General features: G+C 40.0%; 1 protein-coding gene across 5 annotated transcripts; it reads left to right on the top strand.

The window, feature by feature from the left end:
• The first annotated feature begins 788 nt into the window (after positions 1-788).
• ktn1 (kinectin 1) lies at positions 789-27,702 on the top strand. 5 transcript variants are annotated; one of them, XM_031580033.1, is made up of 24 exons: positions 789-1,008; positions 3,708-4,324; positions 5,943-6,140; positions 6,273-6,440; positions 6,760-6,893; positions 7,365-7,478; positions 9,056-9,196; positions 9,524-9,630; positions 9,784-9,928; positions 10,081-10,177; positions 13,263-13,447; positions 18,590-18,658; positions 18,825-18,862; positions 18,947-19,037; positions 19,186-19,254; positions 20,498-20,535; positions 20,929-21,019; positions 21,114-21,182; positions 22,128-22,165; positions 22,299-22,389; positions 23,207-23,319; positions 23,406-23,496; positions 26,186-26,223; positions 26,660-27,702. In XM_031580033.1, the coding sequence occupies exons 2-24, from the start codon at positions 3,709-3,711 to the stop codon at positions 26,817-26,819; spliced, it is 2,901 nt and encodes a 966-aa protein (XP_031435893.1). In that variant the 5' UTR covers positions 789-1,008; position 3,708; the 3' UTR covers positions 26,820-27,702. The 5 variants fall into 5 exon arrangements, with proteins under 5 accessions (XP_031435893.1, XP_031435896.1, XP_031435897.1 ...); XM_031580036.1 differs by having other exon boundaries at positions 5,946-6,140; XM_031580037.1 differs by having other exon boundaries at positions 3,708-4,315.

Raw genomic sequence — 27,702 nt, forward strand, 5'->3', positions numbered from 1 at the left:
AGCACATGCACATTTTCTAACACAGCGCAGGTACACTCAATTAAAGCCAACAGCAAATTAACAAAATACACCCCTTTCAACCACAAATAAGAGATACATAACAGCGACTTCACGCAGAGGCTCTGGCTTAGGGCCCCCCTGAGCTCATGGGCCCCTGGGCCTGGACCCGGTAGGCCCGTTCAGTAATCCATCCCTGATTAAGTTATTGATTATGAAGGCTTGTTATGTTTGTGGGAGTACAGACAAATGTTTGAGTTGTGCATGCCCAAACTGACAAAGGCACAGTGCAAGTCCCACTTGGACAGATTGGCTTTGACAATCATAAGGATTTAGAGAGTCCACCATACATAAGTTAGTATGTAATGCATTATGTGTAAGACTTCATTACAAGGTCAACACCTATTTTTCTTGGTGCTGTATAAATCAAATAAATTGAATTCAATATTATAATCATATTCGTACATTTGAAATATCAACATCAGTTGAAGTGGAGGGCAGTGTTTCGTTGTGCATCACATTAATGTAACAGATGTTGCTCTATATATAAAAAAAACCACCTATTTTATTATGCTAAATAATCTTTATTATTTTTCTTACACTGTTATATGTAAGTATAACATTTGTTTTACAGCCAAATATCAATTGTGTGTGATTGTTAAAGGTGAGTGGGGGTTTAATAGCCTAAGATTTCATTTCAGAGGGGAGGGGCGGCATGTGAGCATGTGAGTACGCCTATGGCTCCAAAGCATCCAGAGCTGAGACTGTGCCTTTTAGAGACGAATCCTCTCATCGCGAGAGCCCGTGCTCCTTCCGAGGGTGCCATTCCCACCCTTGCATTGTGCGCTCTGTCCTGAGGAACGTACAGAACGCTGCGACGACGCACCTGACTGCCCCATTGGACGGACATATGCACATCAGCAGCTGGGAAGGAATCAGTGTTCCCGAGTCACCACAATAGGCCAGAACAACCTCATTTCAACAGTAATCGCAGCTGAAAAATCATTACAGGTGTGCGCAACGTTTTCTTCTCCTGAAATGTGGAACTGTATTGTCATCCAGAAAGCGGTAGACGGAGCTAACTTAGCTAGTTAGCTAGCCTTGCTTTTGCGCATCGCAAGTTGGTATCAGTCGGCAAACTTGCGGGCCTGCCACTTGACCCTTGGCCATGCCGGCGCTTCGGCGTGCTTGAGAGGTGGGGAATTATGAGAGGCATGGGGATGGGCGTCGGATGTGAGGCCCTTACGAGAGCCCACTGCTTCAATAATTTGACAGTCATTGTGGAACATATGATTAAACACAGCTAACACTAGCCAGCCTGTTATGTCTGATGTTAGCTCGTTTAGCCCACAAATGTTAGCACTCCACATTCTGTAACGTAAACTTGCGTTGATAACGTTAACATTTTGGAGCCGATTTTATGTTCATTACACAGCCCATGGCACTTGGTTCAACACCCCATGGTAAGCTAGCTCCATGGCGGTTTAGGCAGGGGTGACAGGCATAAGTGAAATGTATGCCGGTGCCAGGAAGCTAAGCACGGCAGTAACCTACAACTTAGCTAGCAAGGCTACCTGGCTGTCTAGTCGACTGCAGCATTTTAGACGGTATTCATAGCATTTGCTAACAGCACTATCGAGCTAAATCCTTTTTTGTTACGGTTTTGTAAAAATAGGTTTGCCTAATAATGATACAAATACATTAATACAAAATATTAAAATGCTGTAATTGCAAACATGAGTCATTTTCATTCAAGGCCTAACACGGTGAAATACTAACGAAATGGGGAAATATTAAATCTACCCAGGCATTTACAGGAGATATTCCGAGGGGATCTAATACAGATTGTCAAGCGTATGTGCTAGTGCAAGGAAGAAAGTTAATAATAACATTAAGCTTCCTTTTACTCGAGACAAGTTCAGGTGAGTCTGTATGATGATGGTTTTCCTGCAAAGACCAGAATGTGATATACTCAACATGCTGGTTGAACCCCGGACGCCAAGAGTTTCGGATACGCCTTGCGCATATACTTAAAGCAAACTTCGGTGACCCGAGATTTTGAACCAGGTCTTCCTGTGTATCCGGTCGAACTTAGTGGAAATTGAGCCTTTTTTCTCTCGCCGTTTATTTTAGTATGTTGCAGAAACATTCTAGCATCATACCGTTCTCTGTTAATGCTCATCCCAGGTGGTTATGTTGCCCAGGCTGTGGTTCTCAGAGTGTGGGTCGCGAAACTGGGGCGGGGAGTGGGTGGGGGTTCTCGCAATGATTATCAGGATTGCAGCCTATGAAGTGAATTTCAAATATATATATATAAATACATGTGGGCGTTTGTCTATTGTGTCCTTTTGTGTTATCAAATCTTTGAGATCATTTATGAATATGGATATGGTCGCCACCTCTGGGGATAGCGTGGGTTGCAGGTCTCTGGCAACGCTGTTTTGTCTGTCACTCTTACATATGGCTTGATGAACCATTGGGTTCTGAGTCAACCAATCCAAAAGCCTCACTTTGGCTGCATCATGAATGTGACCCAATTGCTTCCAAGTGGCACAGATTGGATATATGTCATGCCAGTTAAAGCAGGACAAAAGTGCATGGTATTACATATCCAGTCTGTGCCACATCCATATATGGCACTAAATCTTATATGATTCAGATATCTTATCATGGAACTGCTGTGCTGTGTATTCCAATGTAATTGGCGCACCTGTGTATAGACAGTATGTATTACTCATGTATATGAATCACTATTCTGTCAATGTAAAATGCTTCCCTTAGAAGTTGAAAGTTTGTATCACACTGCTCATTATTAAGGGTTTATAACGCCACTCATCCGTTATATGGACATTCATTCACGCACTTTGTAGTTTTCGGTAGATAAGCTGTTATCTATGACTGAAGACTGTAACTTGATGGTCTAACTTAATTGCTGAATGTGATATGCCAGTTGTAGGCATGTAGGCATGAGTCAGATGGGTGGGACCAAACAACATAGCGATCTCTTCAGCCACTTTGGTATTTTATAAGTTCTGTGTTCATGGTAATATAGTTTCTACTATCTTTCATCGGCAGTGTCTTCATTTTAAAGCATAAAAAAAAATCAAAACCGTGCACATCAAGTTTCACGGACGTTCAAAACCATACTTCTCACCTACTTGTGAACAGATAATATGGACAATGTCAGTGCTTCTTTAGATGTTTATAATATCATAGTTCCAGCATCTGTCACTTATTTGTGATGTATAACCTTCAAAATATGAAATAAAATGTCCAGTGGTAGAGTTGGCTAGTACCAGATTTCTAACATGGCAAATTGAAACATTGTACATGAGCTAGCTAGATAGCTTACCTCAATCCCCACAGAATGAAACTTGTTCAAGACTCCAACTCTCGTTTATACTAGCTTATTAAACATGCTACCAGCTGCTTCTAACCCCAGTGTAACGTTTTGTGTAATGAGGTTGAGGACTCTCGGCGTTAGAGCGTCTGATCGCGGTAGCTTAGGTATCAAACTTGCTAGTTATCTACATAAACAGAGGTAAACAAGGTAAAGGCTTTGGAGTTCTTGGAAGTTCAATGGAATTTATAGCCAGACGGGTGAACCGAATATTTTTCCCCTCGTGTTGTGTGATGCTTAATGAGCATATCTTAGATGTCAGAATGTGTGGATTAATACATAAATATTGTCCTTCCTGTTTCCTCCATAGGATGGCTGTGGAGCTGTATGACTCTCAGTACCTGCTGATCCTGGCACCATCTTTGGTGATTGCTCTCATTTTTCTGTTCTTCTGGCTCTTCATGAAAGAAACTTCATATGACGAGGTCCTGGCCCGTCACAAAACTCAGTTCAAGTACCCCAGTGTGCGTCCTGATGTGCGCAAGAAAAACGATCGGAAGAAGAGCAAGAAGAAGGAGGGAGGAGGAGGAGGGGGAGGTGGCGGTGGGGATTCAGAGGAGGAAATGAGAGATGCAGACACACCTGAAGCTAACACCAGTGCCGTCTCTGAGGAAGAAGATCTCGCAGATGTTGTTGCTATTGCCGCTCCAGCAGTGATGGCAACTTCACCTGTTCAGGCAGAACCAGCTGTTGGAGTAAGGAAGAGGAGGGAGAGAAGGCAAAAGGCACCTCCAAACGCCACGACTCCAGCAGCAGAGGAGCAAGAGGTCAACAGCTCTAAGCCTTTCCCCACAAGCAAGGCAGACCCACCAACACCAGTTATCAAACAACTTACTCCTCCTCCACAGCAAAACCGCCCTCCTACCAAAGCCGAGACTGGAAGTAAGAAGAAGGCAAAGAAGCTGAAGACAGAGACAGGTCTGATGGGTAGGCTTGTGTGTATGCATGTGCAGTGGTGCTGTATATCTTGTGTATTAGCAATAAATGTTCAGAAATTGAATTTACCGCAATATCCTCACAGGATAAGAAACTGGTAGATGTTCAAAAGTTTGGAATCACTCAGATAGTGTGACATTTTCCTCAAAAACATACATTTGAATCGATCAAACCAATTGTAAAATGAATAGAATATACAGTCAAGAAATAATGATTTCTGCTTGCAGTAACAATGTTGAGCTTGCTTTCATCAAAGAATCATCCATTTGCAGCTTTGACATTCTAGTTTATAGTTTGTTGAAGTCATTTGGAGACATCTCACCTAATGCTTCCTGAATCGCCTCCCACGAGTTAGATGGTTAGATGACTTGGATGTTTTAACATTTTAATGCGATGTGGTCAACGTGCTAGGGTAGAGGTCAAGGTGCTATTCTGGCTATTACTCATCAAATTAACTGACTGCCTCTTTCCCTTAATTAGTCTTGCATAATTTTGGGTCATTGTCCTGTTGTAGGATGAAATTGGCTCCAATCAAGACGTCCTCAGGGTATGGCATAGCATAGCAAAAATAGGTGATGGCCTTCCTTGTTTAAGAATCCTTAGTACAAATTTCCCACTGAATCAGAAGCAAAGTATCGCCAAACACACTTTTTTAACCATGCATGACAGATAGTGTAAAGCCCTTCTGAAGCATCTTTTTATTTGTTCTACAATCACACATGTTCTATATGATCTAAACATCCGCAACTTAGATTGGTCTGTCCAGAACACTTTTGCCCAGTTATTTTCAATCTGTGTCTTTCGTTTGCCAGTCTCAGACATGGCTTTCTTTGAAATTCTGCCTAGAAGGCCAGCACTTCAGTGTCACCTCTGCACTGTTGAAGATGGGGCTGGTGTTTTATAGTTTCCGTGGTGGGCTTGTGAGACGTCCATTTCTCAAACTTGAGAGTTTTTTAAAAATGTATTTAGTATCCTTCACAGTTATGCATTGGAGCCCATTACTTCTTTTGCGGTCCTGTTTTGCACTGTGATGTGAAGGTAGTAGTGCACACATTTTAAAGATATCTTAGTTTGTTGGCAGTTTAATAACCTACATTTTTCAAAAAAATAAACTGACAAGGTTCTGAAGAAAGCTTTTTGGACATTTTTAGACCATAATCAAACCCACAAATAGTGATGCTTAAGACATTCAAGTTGCCTAAAGAAGGCTAGTTGTAGTGCTTCCAGTATAATGGTTTCAGTTACATAAAATTAATTGCAGAAGAGTTTTCTAAGAATTAAAGTTAATTTTAACATGATAATTTAGGATTAGCTAACATAATGTGCCACTGGAGTGATCGTTGCAGAGAATTATTCTATAACTCAAGTTATTATTTACATAATTAACAATGTCCAGACTATACAGCACTTCTGATCAATTTAATATTATTTTAATTGACACATTTTCTTTCAAAAACATTGAAATCTCTCAGTGATTCCAAACATTTGAACGGTAATGTATGACTATTCCTTTTTTTTGGAGTAAGTGAGAGTGCATTTGGCTGGATATTTGCATTGGCCCTCCTTCATTTACTTTATTTAGACATTTGAAAACTTGTTTTCTTCTCAGCAGAAGAGCCTGCCTGTGAAATTAAGGCCCAGCTACCAACACCTGTTGCCAAAGAATTACCTGTTACTTTGGCTGAAACGAAATCCCAGGACCCCGTTTCTTCACCCGTTAATAACAGCACCCCACCACTGGTTGCTGTTCCAGCAGCAGTCAGCAGTGGGAAGAGGAAAAGCTCCAAAAAACAAAAGATGGAATCAGGTATAGCCCATAAGCAGCTAGTTTAAAATGGGTGTTTTTTTTTTTTTCATATTTGTTGCGTTTGTATGTTAATGTTCCCATTCTCTGTGTTTTGCCTCCTATCTCTCTTCCTGCCTTGTACCTTTGGTTCAGCGGTAGCGTTGGATAATGCTCCCATTCAGACTGCAGTTTCTACTGGTGACTCAGTGGTTCCTGACAACCACCAGAGCAGCTACAATGAGAATGCCCCCTCTCCTACATCAGGCCCTCTTCGCGCATCTACTAAACATAGCAAGAAGCAAAAGAATGAGACCGACAGGGGTAAGGATTCTCTTTTATTATCCTCTGTAATGCAAGTCGAAGAACCATGCTTAATCTTTAAACTGAGAAAGAGGCAATGATTTTTAAGGGAAGTGTTATGTAAGTCAGAATGGCTTGTATGTTGCTTTTGTCAACTACTATTGTCTATTTAGATTTATAATAGTCTACTTAATGTGGTGAGCAGTGACTCATTAACCTGTTATTTTTACTCATTAACAGGTTATTGACACCTCTTACTGATTGTTTGGTTAGAGTGGGCTGTCTGTGTGTATGTAGTTGTGAATTTGTTGACAGACTTGTAATCAGTGTATGCTTTAAGTAGAGAACTCCGAGGTGAAGTTGAAGGAGTTGCTTTCTGGACTGAGTGGCTTGGCTCTGTCCGACGCAGAGGTGGTTAATGTGGTCTCCTTGCTTCACGAGAGGAGCCCTGGAGCTCTGGAGTCGTGGTACAAGGTGAATATGTGTTTGTGTATGTCAGAGTTAATGATCTATGCATTGTCTGCATTGTTATGCATCGTAACATTATGGGTCCTAATTTCATTGATGAGCAACAAGCAAAGCCAGGAGCAAAGTCTGTCGATAAAGCTATCTTGTGGTGCATGGGAGCATTGCGCTGACTCACCCTGGTTTGCACTTAGGATCTTGCTCATGGTATTAAATTAGCAAAATGATAAATTAGCTTTAGATCAGTGGTGGGCTTGGCTCATTGCTCGTTGCTTTACTCGTGGCTAGTTGCCCGTCAATGAAATTAGGGCCCTAGATCTTAATATTAGTAAAGTTATTGTAGAAAACTTCCTAAATGTGTTGGAAGAGATGGACAGTGTGAGAAAAGATCTTGATCTGTTTTCTGTGTTTGTTTCTCTGTCCACCTTTTGTGACTCTGAACCCTGACCTCTGAACCCTGACCTCTGAACCCTACACAAGTCTGCAACTAAGAATGATCCCTCAGTGCAGCAGCAGCAGGAGAGAGAGAGGCTGCTGAACACACTTCAGGAGGAAGCCTCCATTGCCAAAGACAAAGTCAAGCAGCTCTCACAGGTGTGTTCTCTCACTCACACTCACAGACGCTACTGACTCAGGGCTATGCAGAGCCTTTTTGATAACTTCAATTATAGATATAATAAAATAATGCCTTTAAGTTTTCAAATAGAAATAACACAGTTTTATCAGAAAGGTTTGTTTTGGTCATGGATGTCATAAAGATATAGAGTTTATACGGTCTCTGTTTCAACATCTCCATCAGTAGCCATTTTTTCCAAATTGGACGACCTGCTAGCTAGGTTGAGGCAAGCCCCATATTGGTCAATAAAAATAGCTGAAAGAGCTGCCCGGCGGCGTTACCAAGATGGCTGCGGAGTGGCGAGACTTGCTTAGAAGACAAGCAATGTGATGTTAAGGTTCAAACTTCACAGAATTTGACATGCTGCATCACAGCCACATTCTTTGGATGCACTCATTTCATGAATTTTGTTGACAGAGGGTGCTGAATCTGACACATTTCTCAAAAATGGCTTTAGCTAAAGAGCTTTGGTATGCTTATACTTGGCTTAATTTGCTCACATTTGCTAAAGTTCCATTTGCAGCCAATACATGCCTATGTGAATGGCCAATCTTAATGACATTTTGTAGTCTCTTTTGTAGTCGCTACAACAAGCTGAAGCATATTTTCCTCTGTTTCTCTGGTTTGGTCTATCTTCAAAATTTGTCCTTACATAAGATTTACAAAATTCAAAGTTGTATTTTTTTTCTTACTCATCCTAGACTGTTCATCCAATTTACCTGACAGGCCAGTGATGTAAAAGTCCAAACTTCATGAAACTAGGTAGACAGTTAGCAGGACATTCCCCAGAAGCATGCTACATTTGGTGTAGTTTTGTCACAGTTATCAAGAACCACATGACCTGTGAACTTCAGACTCAGAGTGCATTTACTTGACCACACTTCCAGTTGTCTTCTTTCAGCTGTTGAACTGGTTGAATCATTCAGAATTCTGCTATTGGTTGCACCTTGCACATTGTGATTTGCTCTGATAACTGTCACCGGTGGTATATGAATTCTTTATTTTAAATACCAGTCAAACTGCTCTTGAACCCCAGTTTGTGGATATTTTCTCCAGTCTCCACTGCCCAGTAATGATAAACAGTTTTTGGTTCCAAACCTAGCTTCATTACATGGTTGCATGCTAGCGCAAGCATTCATATCCTCCTTAAACGCACCAGCAGCATCAAAAGGTAACTTTAGTCCGTAAGTTTTAACTTAATGAATTCTCTAATCCAAAGCTACATGTTAATTGTGCAAATAACAGCTGTTAATAATGTGAGGTGTTCAGCTCAAGAGTGCCTGCACATTCTTTCTGAAGATGGAATAAGGAGGAACAGACTAGTGAACTTTCACTTCTGGTTCTTGACCAACTGACCAACTGTTGTGAAGTTAGTTACATTAGAGAAGTAGCCAGCTTTTGTAAGTGTGAGAGAGTGTCTAGACCTTTGCCCCTTTTTGTCATCAACCAAAAACTCACTTTTTTACCCAGCTCAGAAAAAAATACACAGAGGATGATTATTTACAAATCTGTAATGGTAAAAGGAAATGAGAACATACCGGCTGATGTGTTTCAGGAGCTGCAGTTGGAAAAGCAGAAGACCAGCCGTGCAGAAGGTATGATGAGGGAGCAAAGGGTTGCCATGGAGAAAGAACTGAACGTCATTCAGACGAAATCACAGACCAACTACCAGGAGCTAAACAACTACCAAATCAAGGTATAAGTTTTGCACATATGCATACATATACTACAACACTACACTACACTACCATGACGACAACAATCAACCCCACATCTTGCTAAAGAAGCTTTTAGACTTTAAATTATATTCTAGCCAATTGACTGTGTTGTGGAAATTACATTTTTTTCATATCCTTGAATGTCATATTCTTAAGATAACTCTGAAATTCAGTTTTGCAAGTGTATTGAAGTGTATACCTTGAAAAACGTACTCACTCATTTTTGTGAATCATGGTCATAAATCAAGTGGTAGCAAGGTACTGATATGAGGGAGTATTCATTTGTTTTGTGACATTTCCCACAGCACTCCCAGATGAGGGAACAGCTGGAGAACCAGATAGCTCGACTGACACAGGAGAACGGGATCTTAAGAGATGCTGTCAGCTCTGCCACCAACCAGATGGAGACCAAGTAATTTTCTTTTACCCTTTTGACCTGCCCTTTAGTTTCAGTCTTCTTGCCATTTCTCTCTCTGTTCAAAATCAACAATCATGGATTTGTGCCTTTGTATATCGGTGTTATGTTATAGTTTTCCTTATTGTGCGATGTATGTGTGTTTCACAGGCAATCTGCTGAGCTCAACAACCTTCGTTCTGAGTGTGCAGGCCTCATGAAGGAGCTAAATGAGAACGGTAGCAAGCTGCAGCAAGAGGAGCTTCAAAGGAAAAATCTGGAGGTCAACTACAAACAGAATGTCTCCCAGCTAGAGGTAAATAATAACATGCAAGACTAGGGTTTATCATTACACGCATATAAATATTTATGTTTTTTCCCCCCAAGAAGCATTTGTTCCTCATAGTGGCGATAGGAGGTTTGGACTCTGTCTGAAGGATGAGTTGTTTTTTTCACTTTCTTTTTCAGGTTCAGTTACAGGACGCCAAGCGTCGCTGGGAAGAGCTTCAGAACTACCTTCACAGTGTCAACGCAGAGAGAGAGAAACTGCAAGCAACTAAACAAGGTATGCAAGTGTTTTTTTTTGTTGTGGGGGTGGGGGGGGGGTCATTCAGGTCTTTAAAAAGGCTGGCCTTTTGGATGGAAGAACTGTTATTTGAGTAAATAACTGAGTTTGAATGCATAACAATAGTTTTCATTGTTTTGAATTTCAAATACTGTATAGGTGGTAACAGGAAAGGGAGCGACGAGTTTGGATGTTTGTTCTCAAATCTCTATTTGGAAGTGGGCAGAGCCATTCCAAAGTGAATTAGTTAATGTTTCAGACTATATTACAGTGTAAGCAATGGCAATATCACCCTGGGTTCAGGAAGGAAGAAACAGCTTTTTTCTGACCTGTTTTAAAATGCCCTACCACATCCCTTCAAACTGACAAAAAGAAAGCGCTTCACTCATATAGATTCCATGACAATCTAACGTTACTTTTATTCAGATTGACATAGCCCATCACAGGAAGGCCTACATTCTGGAGAATTTATTGTGCACTAGAATGTAGGAGGAGCAAAAAAAAAGTACTTGATTTACTAGTACTTAACTAGTACTAGTACTTAACTCGCACTTATAGTAGTTACATTCCTGCACTTTTTATTCCTTATGTAAAGTAGTATTTATTGTTAAACTAGGTCTCTATTGCTCGTAGCTTGATTGTTTTTCTCCTTTTTATGTCGCTTTGGATAAAAGCGTCTGTTAAATGTAAATGTACATTTGGCCGCCATGCCATCTCCTTCAAGGTAGTCACCTTGTGCAGTGATACACTTCTACCAGTGCTCCTGCCATGCCTGGAACCTTCTGGAAGTGTATCCAGCACCATCTGCAATGAGCTTTGGATCTCCTCCTCTGTGTCAAAACGACGACCCGTCAGCTTTAACTTAATTTGGGGGAGAAATAGGGTTGGGTACCGAAAACCGGTGCCAATATGGCATACTTTAAAAGTATCGTTTTAGTACCGGTATCGGAAAAAACCAAAACGATACCCATCCCTAGGGAGAAATAAGTTGTTGCAGAGAGCTCAATCTGGTGAGTGGGCGTGGTAGGGAGCGAAAATTGTGTTAAACTTGCGTGCTGTGACCGTTGTTATGATTGAGCACCTAAATGACAGTCCACCATAGAAGAACAGGACTTCCAGGGAGCATGGCAGGAGCACTGGGAGCGATGTATTGCAGCACAAGGTGACCACCTTGAAAGGAGATGGGAGTGAAATTTAAATCAGGTTTTTGCTTTTTATAGGCGCAGTGTCTGAACTTTTTGATTGCATCTCGTATTAGGTTCATCTCAAGTAACTATGGTATTTTTACTTGGAATTATTCTGGCACAAACTGTAGGCTATTTGGTGCCGTCCGTGCAGAACTGAACAGATGAATGAAAGCCTGTTTAGCTGAGCATTGGAGAGTGATTGGACATAAGGTATTTATTTATGTTGTGCGAGGCTACGGGTGGCTGTATGTAGATATACTAACGACAGGGGGTATACCTTTAGAAAGGGGAAAAAAAAACCTGACGTGTAGAATGCAAGAGCAGCATTGATTAGTAGCCTAAATGGCATTTCTTCTCTGCCTTAGTCAAATTAGACTGCAGTATGTGAACAGAAATAACAACAAATGTCATTCCTGTGTATTTACATCATGGATGACATTCGTTTACTGCTTACTGAGCATTTAATTAAAATCGGACTACCTCTTCCCAGACGATGGGCGATGATGGTTTGTGATTGGCGCATTCTAATGTTCTAATTTTGGTTTATTATCGTTTATAAATATTATTGTATTATCATGCTTTGTACATTTCACCTTTTGAAGCGCTATTTAAAGTTGCTTATATTTCAAAAAATATCAGAGCATATGAGAAACACCAAAGTGCCTGAATTTGACGTCTTACTCATAGAGCCATACAGTGAAAGATCATACAAAATAAATGATTTAATCTGTGGAATTCCTACACCATGGTATTGAAAGAGCTATTTTCAAGTCTGAGCTGCAGCCATGTGTAGTAACCGGATTAACAAATTGTGAAAAACACAGAGGGAGAGCGAGAGGGAGAGCTTTTATTGATGTCCAAAGGGAAATTGTAGTGTTGTTGCAAGATGGGGCTGGGTGATGTAGACGAAAAATGTTATCACAATTTCTTTCCAGATTAGCGGATACCAATATGTATTGATTCTTTTTAAATACTTATTTTAAAGGTGAAGTTCACAATTAGCTGTGCCTTAAGAGCACGATCAGCACATTGCCTTAAGAGCACGGAAGGGAGGGGTATAATTTGAGTCGCTGTTGAGCTCAAATAACATCAACCTTTCGTCAAAATCGCAGACTGCATCTTTGAAGCTATGCATATTTTTAAAGACGAGAAGGTAGAATTTAACCATTTAACTTTTCAGAAAATATAAGCCCACCTTCGGGTGTTTTATTATATGGTGCTCTAGCTAAGGACCTCTCCATTGTAGACCGTGGGCTGTTTCTTGAGATTTAGTGAAGGCAGGACGAGACTGACAACAAGTCACAACCCCGTCCAACGATAAATGGGAAATGACCATTATTATTTAAATGGCCATACTGGTGAGCTGACCTCCTTTCCTACTTCTCACTCAAATTCCATGCTGCTTATGTTGCTGTGCGACCTGTGGAGAGGGTTCAACAGAGCAAAATAATTGGAATTGCAAAATCAAGGGATGTGATTAGCTATTTCTGAGTCAGGGAGGGAGCACGCTCAGGTTTGTTCATGCAACCAAACGTTGCGTATTTATTATGTGCTTTTCTTACACATTAGAATATAACCAGCGAAACATCAAAACTTTTATCTAACAATTTTCTTATTGCTATCGAGGAAATGTATTGCTGTTTTATCGCCCAGACCTACTGCAGCCATCCACATAACTTACAAAAACACACAATGAGATGGGTAGAACACACAGAATGTACCACAAATCACAAGACGTTGACTGGAGCTACTGCAACAGGCTACCACTATCGCCCCAGCATCTTGGACTCTTGAATGTGCCCCGTATTTCATTTAAAAAAGAAAAAACTGTGTTTTGTATTTGCACTGGACATATGACCACAGATTACCATCTTCTATATGCATTTGATTTTCCCTAGATCTGCAAAATCAGCTGATGGCGTTGGAGACTGAGATGAATAACAAGAACAAGGAGATCCAGACACTCCACAGCAGCCTGACTGACACCATTGTTTCAAAAGAACAGGTTGAACAGAAAGTCATGCAGCTGCTCGAGGTTTCTCAGCACAGCCTTCCTGATGAGTCTCTACAGCAGCAAGCACAGGTCAGCATAGATGCACACATCTTGTATCTCATTGAACCATATGTAAGTGATTGACAAAACAATACCAATTATATTTCATGCACTGCTACTGTACTTGCATATAATGTTTAGTGATAATTGAGCAGTTCTCGACTAGTTTTTTTTTTTTGTTGGTGTGTCAGCTAAAGGCTGATTACTGCCTGCCAGTGGAAAGACAAAAATAAGAAAGTCAAGGAACAAAGCCATGGTTGTCTCCATTGTCAACAAATTCAAAGAATTCAAAGAATGTGTGTGACCTATTATCACATAGGCCTACCATGCTGTTTCAAATCATGTTAACGCTGAAGTATATTCTAAGCAATATGACAAGTCAGAGAGGGGTAGGTAAAGGATTTATGATTTAAATAGTACCATTTATTTCACTTAATATTTCACATTCACCTCTCTCCGTTTGCTACCTTGGCCATACTTTTTTGACTTCTTGAATGCCTTGTGCATAACTGTTTTATTTTCAACCTGTTGAGATGTGGAAGCCACTGTGTCTGCATTGTGTTGTGCAGACCTAGGATCAAACTTTTGGCAAACTCTTTTTGGGGATTTCTTTTCAGGTGACAAAAAGATGAATTTATGTACCCATAGTTGTTGACGAAGTTTGCAAATAACTGGTTTGAGTCACAACCCGATTGTGTGACACTAAATCACATACAAAAGATGTACAAGGTACAAAGTCTTCATCTAATATACTGTTGCTATCCATCCTGCTACCCAAGTTGCATTGTTTACATCAGTGGTCACCAAACTTTTTTGGCCAAAGATCACAAAATCTGCCTTGGTGACAGGCAAGATCTACCTATTGAGGCGTTGAGAGAAAAAGACTGTCCAGACTGTACTTACAACTTAACTTTTTATTTAGCCTAATTGTAATTGAGTGAAATTAAACACTTTGGTCCAGCTTTCAAATTGATGTGACCAAGAACACACTAAATCACTTAATTTCAGTGCAACATAAAAAGGAAAATATTTGTTAACCGCACACAATATGAACAAGAAAAAACACATTTGCAATGAGCAGGCTGGATATGAACTGCTTTATTTATCAACTCAAGTTACAACACAACACTGACAATCTTTGTTTTCAGATCATTTGACAGTTGTTTTGAGGCCCCCATGTTGCCACTCTTCAGAGGAGAATCAAGGAGAAGCACATCTTGCAATTGGCTACCTTAGATAGTTTTTCTAATGATTGAATGGACCTTTCTATGGAATTGAAGGCTTAACAAGCTAATCAGACTAATTATGTGTTGCAATTATTCAGTATTGAGTAGTTACAGGTATTCAAATCATGAAAATGATTAGGGTGCCTAAATATTTGCACAGCCTATTTTTCACATTTGATTTAATTTCAAATACTGCTACACTAAATATCTTTGTCTGGAAAACACCCCAGTACTCAGTGTTAAATAGAAAATGAATAATATACCACTGTGATCTTTTTTTGGTGAAGACAGAGTAAATTATCATGCAGCCTCAGAGGGTGCCAAAACTTTTAATACAACCAACACGGTAATTGGAATGAAGTGGGAGTGGCAGATAACTAACATAAGCGCAAACGTACTCACCGTCACCTTTAACATTAATATTAATATTTAGAAACACGTTGCAGCGTTAAACGAGTCGTCGACAAATATCTGTCTCGAAAACCGTTCATTTGGGTAAGCTAATACATAACGTTAATCTATAAATAGACTTAGGATATCGGTTTATTTAACAAACTGGCCGATAATCAAGATAACAACGACATCCAAGAGAGCTCGAGGATGTTATGCACGCGAGTTGAGCCTAGTTGCGAGCTGTTAGACTGTTGGAAATCTCTCTACATTGGTCAGACATTCTGCAACTTTACCCAATCCGACTGAACATGTTGAACTCTTCGACAGTACCTGACAATGACCAACAAACACCAACTGCTGGCGCACACTGACCCAACTGTCGGTGTTTGTTGGCGTTTGTTGAAGAATGTTGGCGTTTGACGGGGCAGTGTGCAAGCTGCTTTAGAAGGGGCATTTAGTGGGAAGGCCTGAAATGGTGAGAAATCGTTGGTGATTACGTTCATATCAACTCTACGGACATCCTCGGATTTAAATAGCTGGCGTTCATGAATTAGGCGGAGATCTTTTCTGACGTTGGTCTTCCGAAGTCCGTTAGAAAACATTTCAGAAGACACTTCAGAAAATGTTCATTTTTTTTTTTTTCTGTATTTGAAAAAATAAATAATTTGGAGATCGACAGGGAAGGTCTTCGAGATCGACACGTCGATCGCGATCGACAGGTTGGCGACCTCTGGTTTACATCTATGTCACGCTAGGGAAAAATGATATGTGTGAAGTAGTATGCTGAATCAACATACCGATATATATTGATTATATATATATATATATATCAGCTATTCCATTTGATTACTTTCTTGATGTAACGAGGATCATGTGAAATTGTATTAGTAGTCGTTCTACTACTGTTTGCAAATTCCATAATCTACATAATTCACCTAAAATGGAGATTTTAAATAAGTATAAGATTGATCACGGCATACGATGATCCAATCACATGCCCTAGAACCCAGTAACATAAAGAAATGGGGGGGGGGGGGGGGGCACGATGGGCAGGACATTGACAATCTTCTCTGCAATAACATTAACGCCTTTAAAGAGCACGCTGGAGAAAGTTGTGATGGAGAGCATGGTCTGTGCAGGTAGCAGAACAAAGGCTCATAGTACTGGTACTCATCGTACTGGTGTTTCACAGACTAAGAGGAGAATTAACAAAGATCTCATTAGAGAAGAGCCCCTGCCAGGAATACTAAGGCCCATGGAGATAGCTGGTTTAGTCAACTTCCAAACCTCTAGACCCAATTAAGGGGACTTGTGGATCCAGTGCTTTCAATCTCTAAACAATGAAGGCTTGTTAGGAAAGTAATGACATTTATTTTGAAACCATTCATGTGTGCACCAAACATAAGGTGACAGGAAGACCATTCGGAAAAGATGAGTTCATACATGGAACCTGACAAGAACAACACACCTCCTAAAGCCTGAACCACACGTTCTGATTGTTGTTCCTTAACCCGTTTAAAAAAGCATTCTAAAACCTAAGGGAATGTTTCAAAACAATCTAGTGTAGTAACCGCAGTTTATTGAATATTACGTCATGCCATGTAGTTGTTATGTAGGGATAGGCATCTCAAGAAAAAATACTACATGTACACTCCCTTTCCAACACACACACACACACACACACACACATACATTAAATACCCCATTCTCATTCACAGTGAAGAGCATTTATTTAGTGTTATGTGGGAATGGATGCTGAACATTTAAATCGAATTGTTTATTGATCCCTGGTGGCCCAATACCATGAACGATAATCTTCTGATATGCTTGCAGTGGGAATTGCAACCATTGAATTAATGTGTTGGAGAAGGGCAAGGGGGAGGGACTCCCCGCTCATTCGGTAACATTCAATTGGTATCAGACCAAGCCCTTGCTCCGTTGATGTCCCGTTATTTCTCTCAGGATTGCTTAATGTCTATGTAAAGCCATGTAGCATAACCCGCAAGAAGTTGTGATCACTTTGAACCCAAGAACGCCTTTTATTGGTGAGCTGATTTTGAGAAATTAAACTTAGCAGCTAACATTGTGTTTCCTGGTTGCTATGGTTATGTATTTGCTATGCTAGCTAGCTAGCTTAGGATACATTTTAAGGTTTAAACGGTTTAAATGGAAGAGTCCCATTTGCATGAAATTATAGCTAGTTATCTAGCTGATGTTATAGTCTCCTCGATTTAACTTATTTTAAAACTAATTTATAATATGAAAAGGTAGAAACCCTAGAGTGCCTGTGCAGCTTCATATTAACGAGTTCATATTCACAAGTTCATATTCACACATATTAACAAGTGTTCATCACACGCTAGCAGCTGTCCACTGTTAAGATGGTTCTGAAAGCTAGAGATAGCTAGGATAGTTAAAAAGCTGTGATGGGTAGAAACCCTCTGGGTGCCTGTGCAACTTAATGTTAACACAACTTCATATTCACTTCATATTAAAATTAGTTCATATTACAACCGACTGTTAAGATGGTTCCCTAAGCTAGAGATGGCTGGGAAATGATTGGTAAATGGAAACTATTGCCTTTTTCTTAATGGTCATTAACATCTTTTTTTTAATCAGTGGTAAAACAAAATGGCACTGTTATAAAAAGCCATCAAGTCATCATCTACTGTAAGTGAAGATGTCGATGTATGTGCTTGCCCTGTAGACATAGTGCCACTCCCTGCAGATCCTTCCCTTCTTGCAGTCTTGCTCAGATGTGGCTCCCTCAGGTGCTGTTGGTTGAGGAGCACTCCTTGCTGTCACTGGGGTAACAAGTTCCTGTGCCAGGTCCTCCAGCCATTGGCTGTGAATGTTTTCCCTCCAGCACACCATGCAGCAATGAAGCCTCCAGACAGGAAGTGACCTCATTTGTTGGCCAATCTTTGGTCAGTTGACATTAAACTTGCTCTGAGTGCTTACAGCCATGCCTTTGACACAATGCCATCAGGTTTCCATGGCAACTATGTCCTGCTGGGCTGCTTGGCACCCCACATTGCTGCTTGTCCACACAGAGGCTAAAAAAAGAAAAAAATATTTCTCATAATGCATTTCGCCTTCCTTGCCTGTATTTCAGCGAATAGTGATTAATTTCATTGGTTGCGGGACTTGAAAGCAACATTGTCTAAATCGTGCTCACATCGCATCCAGCTATAAAGGGAGAAGCACGCAATTGTCACACCCGGTCTTAATAGGTTGCACAGTAACCCATTACTGACTTGCTCCCACAACGCCAACCTACTTATTATATAAAGTATTAACCAGTGACTGACGTTATTAACATGTTAAAAAAATAAATGAAGCCACAAGAGATAGAGAAATTAAGTATTTTATAACTAATTATATTACAATTAAGATTGGCAACTGCTGCAGGGTCAGTTTGAGATCACAGCTGATGACATAGTTTGGAATGTATTGTGCGCATCAACTATCAGAAAAATATATATATGCAAGAGTATTTTATCATTACTAATTCATCATTAATAAAGTTTATTCATATTCTTTTTGTGAACAGGATCTTTTGAATGAAAACAAATCCCTACTGGTCCAAATTGAAGGTCTCAAATCTACTGTTGCTTCTCAGGTGGGTTATGTGTATTTTAAAAGTGTGTGTGTGTGTGTGTGTGTGTGTGTGTGTGTGTGTGTGTGTGTGTGTGTGTGTGTGTGTGTGTGTGTGTGTGTGTGTGTGGTGAGAGATGAGACAGAATATGCTAAGTCATTTGTTTTGTATCTTGTGCTTTGTCCTGTAGGCCACCACAATGTCTCATTTTGAAGAACTCCAGAAGCTGTAAGTAATATTAGGATATTATGCTTAAAACAACTTCTATAGTAATTTATGTTTTTAAAACATTTGACTTGTGTTTGTGTTCAGACTGGCGGAGAAGGAGCAACAGAGGATGAGTCTAGAGGATTCTTTGAATGCAGAAAGGACTAGTGGAGCCAGCAGAGAAACTAACATGCAGGTCAGACACCCTGCCAGCAAAACAATCACCACACAGTGACACCCAACCTCAAACACCATCATTTTATAACCTTACAAAAAACAACGAGAATTCTCCGTTGTCTCATCTGGTCTTGTTTAATGAACTTGGACTGGGTTTTCTTCCTTAGGCTATTCACAATGACAACATGAGCCTGAAGGCAGAGCTTCAGAAACTGCAGGTTCAGATTTCCGAGCAGGTAAGAGGGAATGGGTGGACATGTTAAATACAGACCGATGTTGGCAAAGGAAAATCTTTGTTCGTGCATGTGTGTTTCAAATCAATCAAATGAACCAATAGAATCCTTCAGAGAAATCGATCACCAATGAGATTACCTCTAAAACCAATCAAAACATCTAGCTGCATGGTCATTTATTATTCCCAGTCCTTATTTTTAGCCTGCCGCAGACCCTCCTATACTTCCTTTACCCGTTCTTAGGTTGTATTGAATATGCTCACTATATGGACATCAGGAAGTCACTAGCAGAAGTCACATAAACTCTCTACATCGTGTTTATCTCCCGCAAAAACTGGTGTTGATTTTGAAATCGAATACCGTTTTTATTCTGAATATCTGTCTGTTCAAGATTGTTTACTCCACTCAAATAGCAAAGGTGGGCTACTAGCTGATGCATAGGTGTTGAATAACTAAGCTCTGATTCGCTGATGTATTACTGGATCACCAGTGAACTTCAGGTGTGTTGAGTGATCCTAACAAATAGACATCTGGGCATTTTTCATTTAAAACATTTATTTATGCTTCATTTAGGGGGTTTTGTCGTGTATAGACAAGTAATCTGTGGGTTGTTGTCTCTATTATTTACATATTGTAATAAACATCTGGTTTCGCAGATCAACAGATGTAGTGACGACATTAGGGCACCAGCATGTTATATAGGGCCTAAATATATAAAAAAGACAATTACTGCATCAATTCACTAAAATGGAAACATTTGACTTAGACGTCACACTACAACTACATTACAAATTTGAGAAGAGGAGGACGAAATGCTAGCATTCTTAATGCATTCTGTGTGCAGTTTCTAAACTTGATTTAGATTTGTACCCACATGCTATTGCCAGTTCAAGAATATATATATATGATTATTATTCATCTCCACCTTTAGCCCCTGAAATGCATTATTCAGGGCTAAAATACAACATAAATTTGTATGAATGAGACTGAATGTGAGGGTGAGATTCAAGCCCTGTTTAGTGATGTGGTCCATAGTGTAGTGCTTTACCCTCTACACCACAAGAACCATGCTGTTAGCTAATGTCTTCTGCAGCTGTAGAGGAGCTGGTTAAACATAGATTTTTACATTATTTTTTTCCCAGGATCTGGTTGTGTATACATTTTTCTTTTGAAGCAACAAAAACTTTGATCTGGGTCACCATTGCCTTGGTCCTTCTAATATTTTGTTCTATCTCTCCCACTTTAGGCCTCATCTCAGTGTGCAGTGGAGCAACTCCAGCTGAGGTAAATGTGAACTCAAAACATTTTTCTCTTTTTTTTTTAAAGATTTGTTTTGGGGCTTTTTGCCTTTAATCGGATAGGACAGTGAAGGTTTGGACAGGAAATGAGATGGAGAGAAGAGATGGGGAGTGGGATCGGGAAATGACAGTTGGTCGGATTCGAACCCTTGTCCCTGTGGGCGTTCAAGCCCGTATATGGTCGGGGCTACTGCTTGCGCCACAGTGCCCCCCAACTCACAACATCTTTGTGTGATAATTTAGAGGACCAGGTCATGTAAACAAAAGAGCTGAAACGAGAAACAACCTGTGTTAAATACAGTAACGCTGGGAATACTGACTGAATTTGTATTCTTTCCACGTCTTCTCTTGTTTAATACCTTGTGCTTGCATTTGTCAGCCTCCAGGAAAGAGATGGAAAGATCAAAACAGTGGAGTCTGTCTTGGAGGCGGGGCTCATTGAGATGGCCAATAAGGAGGAAGAACTTGTGGTAAGAAGAGGAGATGTATGAGCATAGAATGGACCAGAAATACTGCAGTTATGGAGTTATGAGTACAGAGCTCTGAAACACTTCATCTTTCCAGGTGCTGAGGGACGCAAATGAAATGCTGAAATGGAGAGTAGAGGCTCTGCAGGAGCAGACTTCAGTACAGGTACCATTGTTAAAGTGGTTTGCCAGCTGAGATTGGTAAACCATTGTGCTATTTCCAGTTCTGTTCTTTACCTGATTCACCAACACATTGCACGAAAATGCTAACACAGAGTATGGGGTAGAATAAGTGTATGACCGTATGGTGGGGGTGGGTACGTGTAGGCCGAGGGTTTCTACAAGTAAATCGGGTGGAGAGACTACAGCAGCATCCCACATCAAAGATAGTCTAGACTAGGAGGGGAAGAAAGAGACAAAGTGAGTGGGTAGAGTTGGGCTGCCAATACGTTTAAAATGTACTTAGTGGATATGGTGATCAGGAACAATGATTCCACATCCATCAGCATTTAGGAGCAAAGGTCACGCTATTAGAGAGAGAGAAATTATGGTTAGTATACATCAATTTGATAAACAGATAAGGAGATATATTTAGGTAAGCAATTAACAGTAGGTAATATGGCCACTTCATCAGTATAAGCATTAGCAATATTATATAGAAGGAGAGGGAGAGGCTGCCTGGCAAGGTGTATGGGAATTTTATTTATGTTTAGTTTTGATGAGTTATGTTTAGTTGACACGGTGCATGCAGATTTTAGTTGGGATAGCAAGGGTGGCAGGATACACAACAGTGCCTAACTGGCTGGCGACAACTGCAACACGCGCCACATGCTGTACCCGGGATCCTTAAAGGCCCTCCTTCCCAGTACAACATGTGCTGTCTGTAGCCCAGTTTTATTGATATTGTGAATTTTATATCTGTTCAGTTATGTTATGTTTAGTTATGTTGGCTGGCTTGGTGCACAGGGATTTTTAGTTAGCATAGTAGCATAGTCCCGATGGCAGGATACAACAGCAGGCTCTCATGCCATATATGCACCAAGCAACATTGAGAGCAATATGCATGTACGTTTATGTAATGTGCCTTTCCTTTATACATTCTTCTGTACAGGCATCATCAGAGTCTGTTCTGGAGGAACTCGAGCAACAGTAAGACTATATATTTTTTCAATTGTAAAGAATAATTTTACTGAATGATAATAAGATTTCTTTTTAAGAGTGGGTTGTGATATCTCTAATCAATGTTGGACAAAAATCGGCAATGTTTTTTAAATCTCTGAAGGATCCAGGAGAAAGACGTGAAGATCAAATCAGTGGAAGAGTGTCTACAAAAAGCAATGGACAATGGAGCAAGCAAAGAAGAAGCCATAAAGGTCTGTATATGATGTACTTCCTTATGTCAAGTAGCTAAATATGGTTTTCAATCATGTGTAAAGAAAACCCTTCGTAGAAACCCTATCTATTTTTTGCAGTTGCCATTTTTACCTCCCACACTAGCACACTTGAATCGGCTAATCAGTCATTTATTGGCCCGTATTTTACACACAAATACACAACAACAATTTAAACCGCAATATCAGGGGGAACAAAGATAATTCTGGATATTCCAAATGTTGATAGTGACACAATAATGATGAGGAAGAATGTGATGATGAAGTTGTTATGCCATTGTCACTGAATAGTCTGCAGGGTTAAATGAGAGCAAATGCACTACTTGTGCAGTTTGTTCACTGTTCTGCATATTGGCTTAATCTACTGCTTTGACAAAAGACAAAATGCCTCTCAAAGGTACAGATTTTCTTTGCAACATTGTTTGGCTTTTCAGTATTTTTAACAAGACAACAAACAAAGAATTTAATGTTTTGGAGGGAAATTAACTGACAGACATGACATATTGCTTGAACTTCTTATCTGAACTGTTAGCAGACTGTAAGAATCGGGATTGGAGTGGGATGTGTGGCGTTGCTTCGCTATAACATTCTATTCACAATCTTCCCTGAACACAGTCTGCACAATATTTTACTCATCCCAAACCGACACATCAGTGTCTTCTTCGCAAGCAATCACTGTCATTGCACAACACAAGAGTTCAGAGTTCATGTGGTGCTGCTCACAACAACAAGCTCAGCTTGTGAGGCAAGATAACAAGTAACACGGATTATTTGTTTATCTGTTTATCTTTGGTTGCAGACTTTGGAGGAGCAGTTGGAGGCCCTGAGGATTGAAGTAGATCAACTTAAGGGAAGAGAATCACAAGAGACAGCCACTGACTTCCACTCTCAGATCCTGGAGCTTCAGACACAGTATGTTTACGCTTAAGATGTATGTATGAAATATGGCAAATATTGAGTTTGATTTGTAGTAACTTGCATGTTGAATGTGTTTTTAGACTCGCAGACAAAGATCTGGAGCTGCAGGCCCTCCTGAAGGAACTTGAAGAGAAAGCAAAACAGGTTGAGGAGAACCAGCAGCAACAGCAGGTGACGAAGCTTCCAAAAGCATTCAACCCCTCTGATAGTCGTCACCATTTTCTGGATTACAAAAAATGTACACATATTTACACATTTTCCCAGATAGCCTCTGTGCCACACCCCTGGTTCAGTTCTGACCCGCTTCTGGTCCCTGGCCCAAAACGGGCCCCCACACTGAAAACACAAATCATTTGGTCTGGCCCAGTCCTGACCCATACACTGTAAAATGACTGTTATTGTTTCTTTTGTGTTGGCTTGGTCCCCGGCCTCTCAAAACTTTGTGTTACTTACCAAATGTTGTCCAAAAAGCGATCATTAGGCTACGTGCTGCCCTGACAGTTGGTCTATATCCGTCAGTCACTTTATAGAATTGGGCTGTGTACTGTATCATGTCCGTCTGCTGCATAATATTTTGTTATTGCTGCTAAACAGTAATGATGCTGATCTATGTCAATTCTGTTCGTTTCGGGCTACACACTGTATTACACATGTCTGCCGCATTTGCTTGAAACACCGGCAGTAACACATTAAACCACAATTGGGCCAGGTAAAAAGCTAATATTACACCAGCATTCCAGATTCGGCCCATTTAAGAGACAGCGCTTCAGCCAGTGTTAATTTTGGCAGCTATTTTAGATTTAGTCTTAGTCTTAGTCTTTAGACGAAAATGCATATTAGTTTTAGTCACTTTTAGTCATTTTTATCCTGCTTAGTTTTAGTCTAGTTTTCGTCGACGAAAACTCAGAACATTTTAGTCTAGTTTTAGTCGACGAAGTCTCATTACATTTTAGTCTAGTTTTAGTCACATTAAACAAAAAATTAAGTCCATCTTATAGTCACATTAAACTCCTTTCCATCCCTTCTCAGGCCTGGGGACCCCTTGTGTTGTGTCTACAACTGCATAATAGTCAAGCTTGCAGTACGTAAACTGTGGATGCAATTAGTCTCTAAGATACAGATCTCCTATGCCTACAGCTGAATTCCAATGAATTCAATGTAAATAATAATTTTAAGGCAATACTTAATTAACAGTATTATCATTAAAATATAAGAGAATGTCAAGTCTAGATTTTGAAGATTCAAATGATCTGATAACACAATACAACTACTATGCCTACCTGGCCTTAGTTAAATCAACCACATATCCTCCATATGAATTGCTGTGCAATCTGATAACCAACATACAGTATTTAGCTAGACGGATAGTTTGAGAGTTGAAAGTAGTGCTAACAACAATTACATAAATAGACAAGGATATGTAAACCAATCACATATTCATTTATTTTTTCTTGATTTAATGTCATGCGTGGCCTGTCCTATAGTCCATTCTGCAATGTGTTTACTAGCTAGTTATCGATAGCTAGTATAACTTAGCTATGCTACCTCATAGTTAGCCAACGTTAGCTAGCTAAAAGTTTTGGAACTCATTTGTCAAGCCAATCGGGAGGTTTCAATCGAAAATGACTAGCTAGTTATCCAAGCCAGTGTTAATTTCGTTGACGAAAACTATGACGAAAAATATTCGTTAACGACCTTTTTCCCGTGACTAAGACGAGACTAAGACGTGACGAAAACGGATCTTTATAAATAAAAACTATGACTAAATCTATTTTAACTTTCGTTGACGAGACGAGACGAAACGAAAATGTTGGTGGTTGACTAAGTCACAATTGTTTTTTTTTTTCTAAACTTGTATGCACATCATTGGTTGAATGTTGCCCGGTCCTGTATCTATCCCTCCTCCACTCCCTGAGATGGCCAGATGCAAGTGACGCCCTATGGCTTAACGTTATGATGGCTGAAGTTCAAGCACTCGGTACTGGAAGACAAATAAGAATAGATATCTGGACAGTCTTAAATTATAACTTGACAGAAAATAAAACACTATGCACCGCAATAACCGGAGAGAAACCGTGTGGCTTCAAAATAGATGGGAAGAACACAACAAGAGGCACCTGAAAGCGCATAAGACAACCCTGCCATTTATGCCAAGGTAAATTAGCTAGTAACTGTCAATGATAATTAGCTAATGTTAACTAGTTATTCGAATATATTAGCCAACGTTAAGTTAACTTCAAAGGGGCAGTCGAGTGTATAGGTTGTGTCAGCTTGCCTTCAGCCACCTGGGACCACAGCCAAGCCAAAATCTATGACAGTATGATCAAAACCGGACTGGATTAGGTACAACTAATAAGTGGTTAAAGTAAACATCTTATTCTGGATATACAAATAACTCTGTCTAAAGGCCCATACACACAGAGGGTGACTAGTGGTGGTTAAGCGCCCAAAGACCATGGAATGTTCATGAAATTCTGCGACTTGTAGTGATGATCGGTGGAATGACCATTGGCAATGCAAAGTGGGAGGGTACCCAGTTAAACTAATCTTAACTAAGCTTTCAATCAATTTGAATTCAATTCATTGAATTAGGCTCACAACACCTCCAGACCCACCCCCCTATATACTCATGATGGGTTAGGACACATGCCACTACCAGAGAAAACAACAGATTCTGTGCTATGTGCATATATAGCATCTTCCTTTTATCTCTCACACTGTTTATCAGGTCTTATCACACATGATAAAGGATCATTTGGCACCAAAGTAACCGTTATTCCGGCCATTTGGGATTGAGCACAGGTAGTGTAAGGTTGCTTGGCCTTATATGACTGACATATTTATTTCCCTCCTCCCACAGCAAGCTCAATCAGATGCTAGTCAGGAACAGCTCATCGCGTGAGTAATCAACCTCTGGCTTAATTTGTTGTTTGTCTAAACATACTTTCTGATAGTGTATTTTGAAAACCGTAGATCTGTGAGTCACATTTGCTAGAATTACATTGGTATTGATATTTGTATGGAGTCATCTAAACATCGGGATAACAGTGGCATCTAGCATATTTAAAGCATTGTCTTGTGGTTTAGGTTTTGTGTAAGTCTTTGGGAGAAAGCAAATGATCAGGGATGGGGTGATGTGTCCTAGGGTTAACTACATCCTACGAATAATGTAAAGACATTAAGTAAACAATAAAAAACAGTAAATAGGTGATGGCTGGTTTAGAATTATTTCTCAAAATCATGGGCTATAACAATGCAAATGTTTGTGGCGGCCATTTTCTACGGGCACTTTCAAGGTGATGTAAAGTTCTGCCCTTCGCCCTCTCGTCCTTAGGTTGATGGAGAAGAACAAACAGATGTCTGACTTACAGGCTGAGCTTGTAGAGCTGAAGGAAGCGGTGGAACTCCACAAGAGGAAGAATAACGTAAGATGTTTTTTTGCACCCCACTGGTCATTTAAGAGGCTCTCTTGTAAGAATATATTTTCTTACTGACTATCCTGGTGCGTTTGTGTTTCTACATTAGAAATCCAAGCAGTCTAGTCCAAGCTATGGAGCCATATTGAAAGATTCCTGACTGTTATTGGTCTAATTGGTATAGCTGATAGAGCATTCTCCGTTTAAAAAAAAATCTAAATGAGGTATTATGAGATTTCATTGCTTCGTTATTTCAGCATCAAGCACGTTGGCTTGTGTACATCTTGTATAGTGGATTTTCTCTTGTTTCCCCATGAATTTGATATGGATAATTCCCATTGGTAATGGTAGCTTTCTTTCAGTCAAATGCAAAGTAAGAGTTGTGTCTTTATATTTGAAGTCCATGGTTGTTGGAATCAGTTCCTCTAAAATGAAGGTGTTGTTTGTTGGTTACAGTTTTATTTGCCATCTAGCTAGCTGACCAATGATAATGCAATAATTAGTTTATCGACGGGTGCAAACGACAAACATGCTGCTATCTATCAATTAAGAAGTAAATATACAGTATCTCAGCTAGAGTCTGTGTTGCAGAATCTTTTGTGAAGATCTTTACCTCTGCCCAGCAGCTGTTATTCCTTACATGCTGCCTGTTAATTATTCATGAGATTAGTTCTGTATGTATGGATGTAGTTGCTTCAGAACTTGCTTGGACACATCCTTGACCTACATGGATAAAATGAGGCATGTTTTAAATACTGTTATACACATAATGTTTTGTTTATATTTGATAATCAACAGATTTAATGTTAAGAAGGCTTTCCACTCCATCTGTGACTCTTTACATGCTATGTGTGCTAATTTCTGCTATTATTGGTTTGCATATGAAACCTCTGTGATTTAACAATCACGACAGTTTAAGGGTCAATACCTTTTTAAATCATTGCGTCATCAATGGCAGCAA

Source organism: Clupea harengus, chromosome 14 (genome assembly GCF_900700415.2).
Source record: "Clupea harengus chromosome 14, Ch_v2.0.2, whole genome shotgun sequence".
NCBI lineage: Eukaryota > Metazoa > Chordata > Actinopteri > Clupeiformes > Clupeidae > Clupea > Clupea harengus.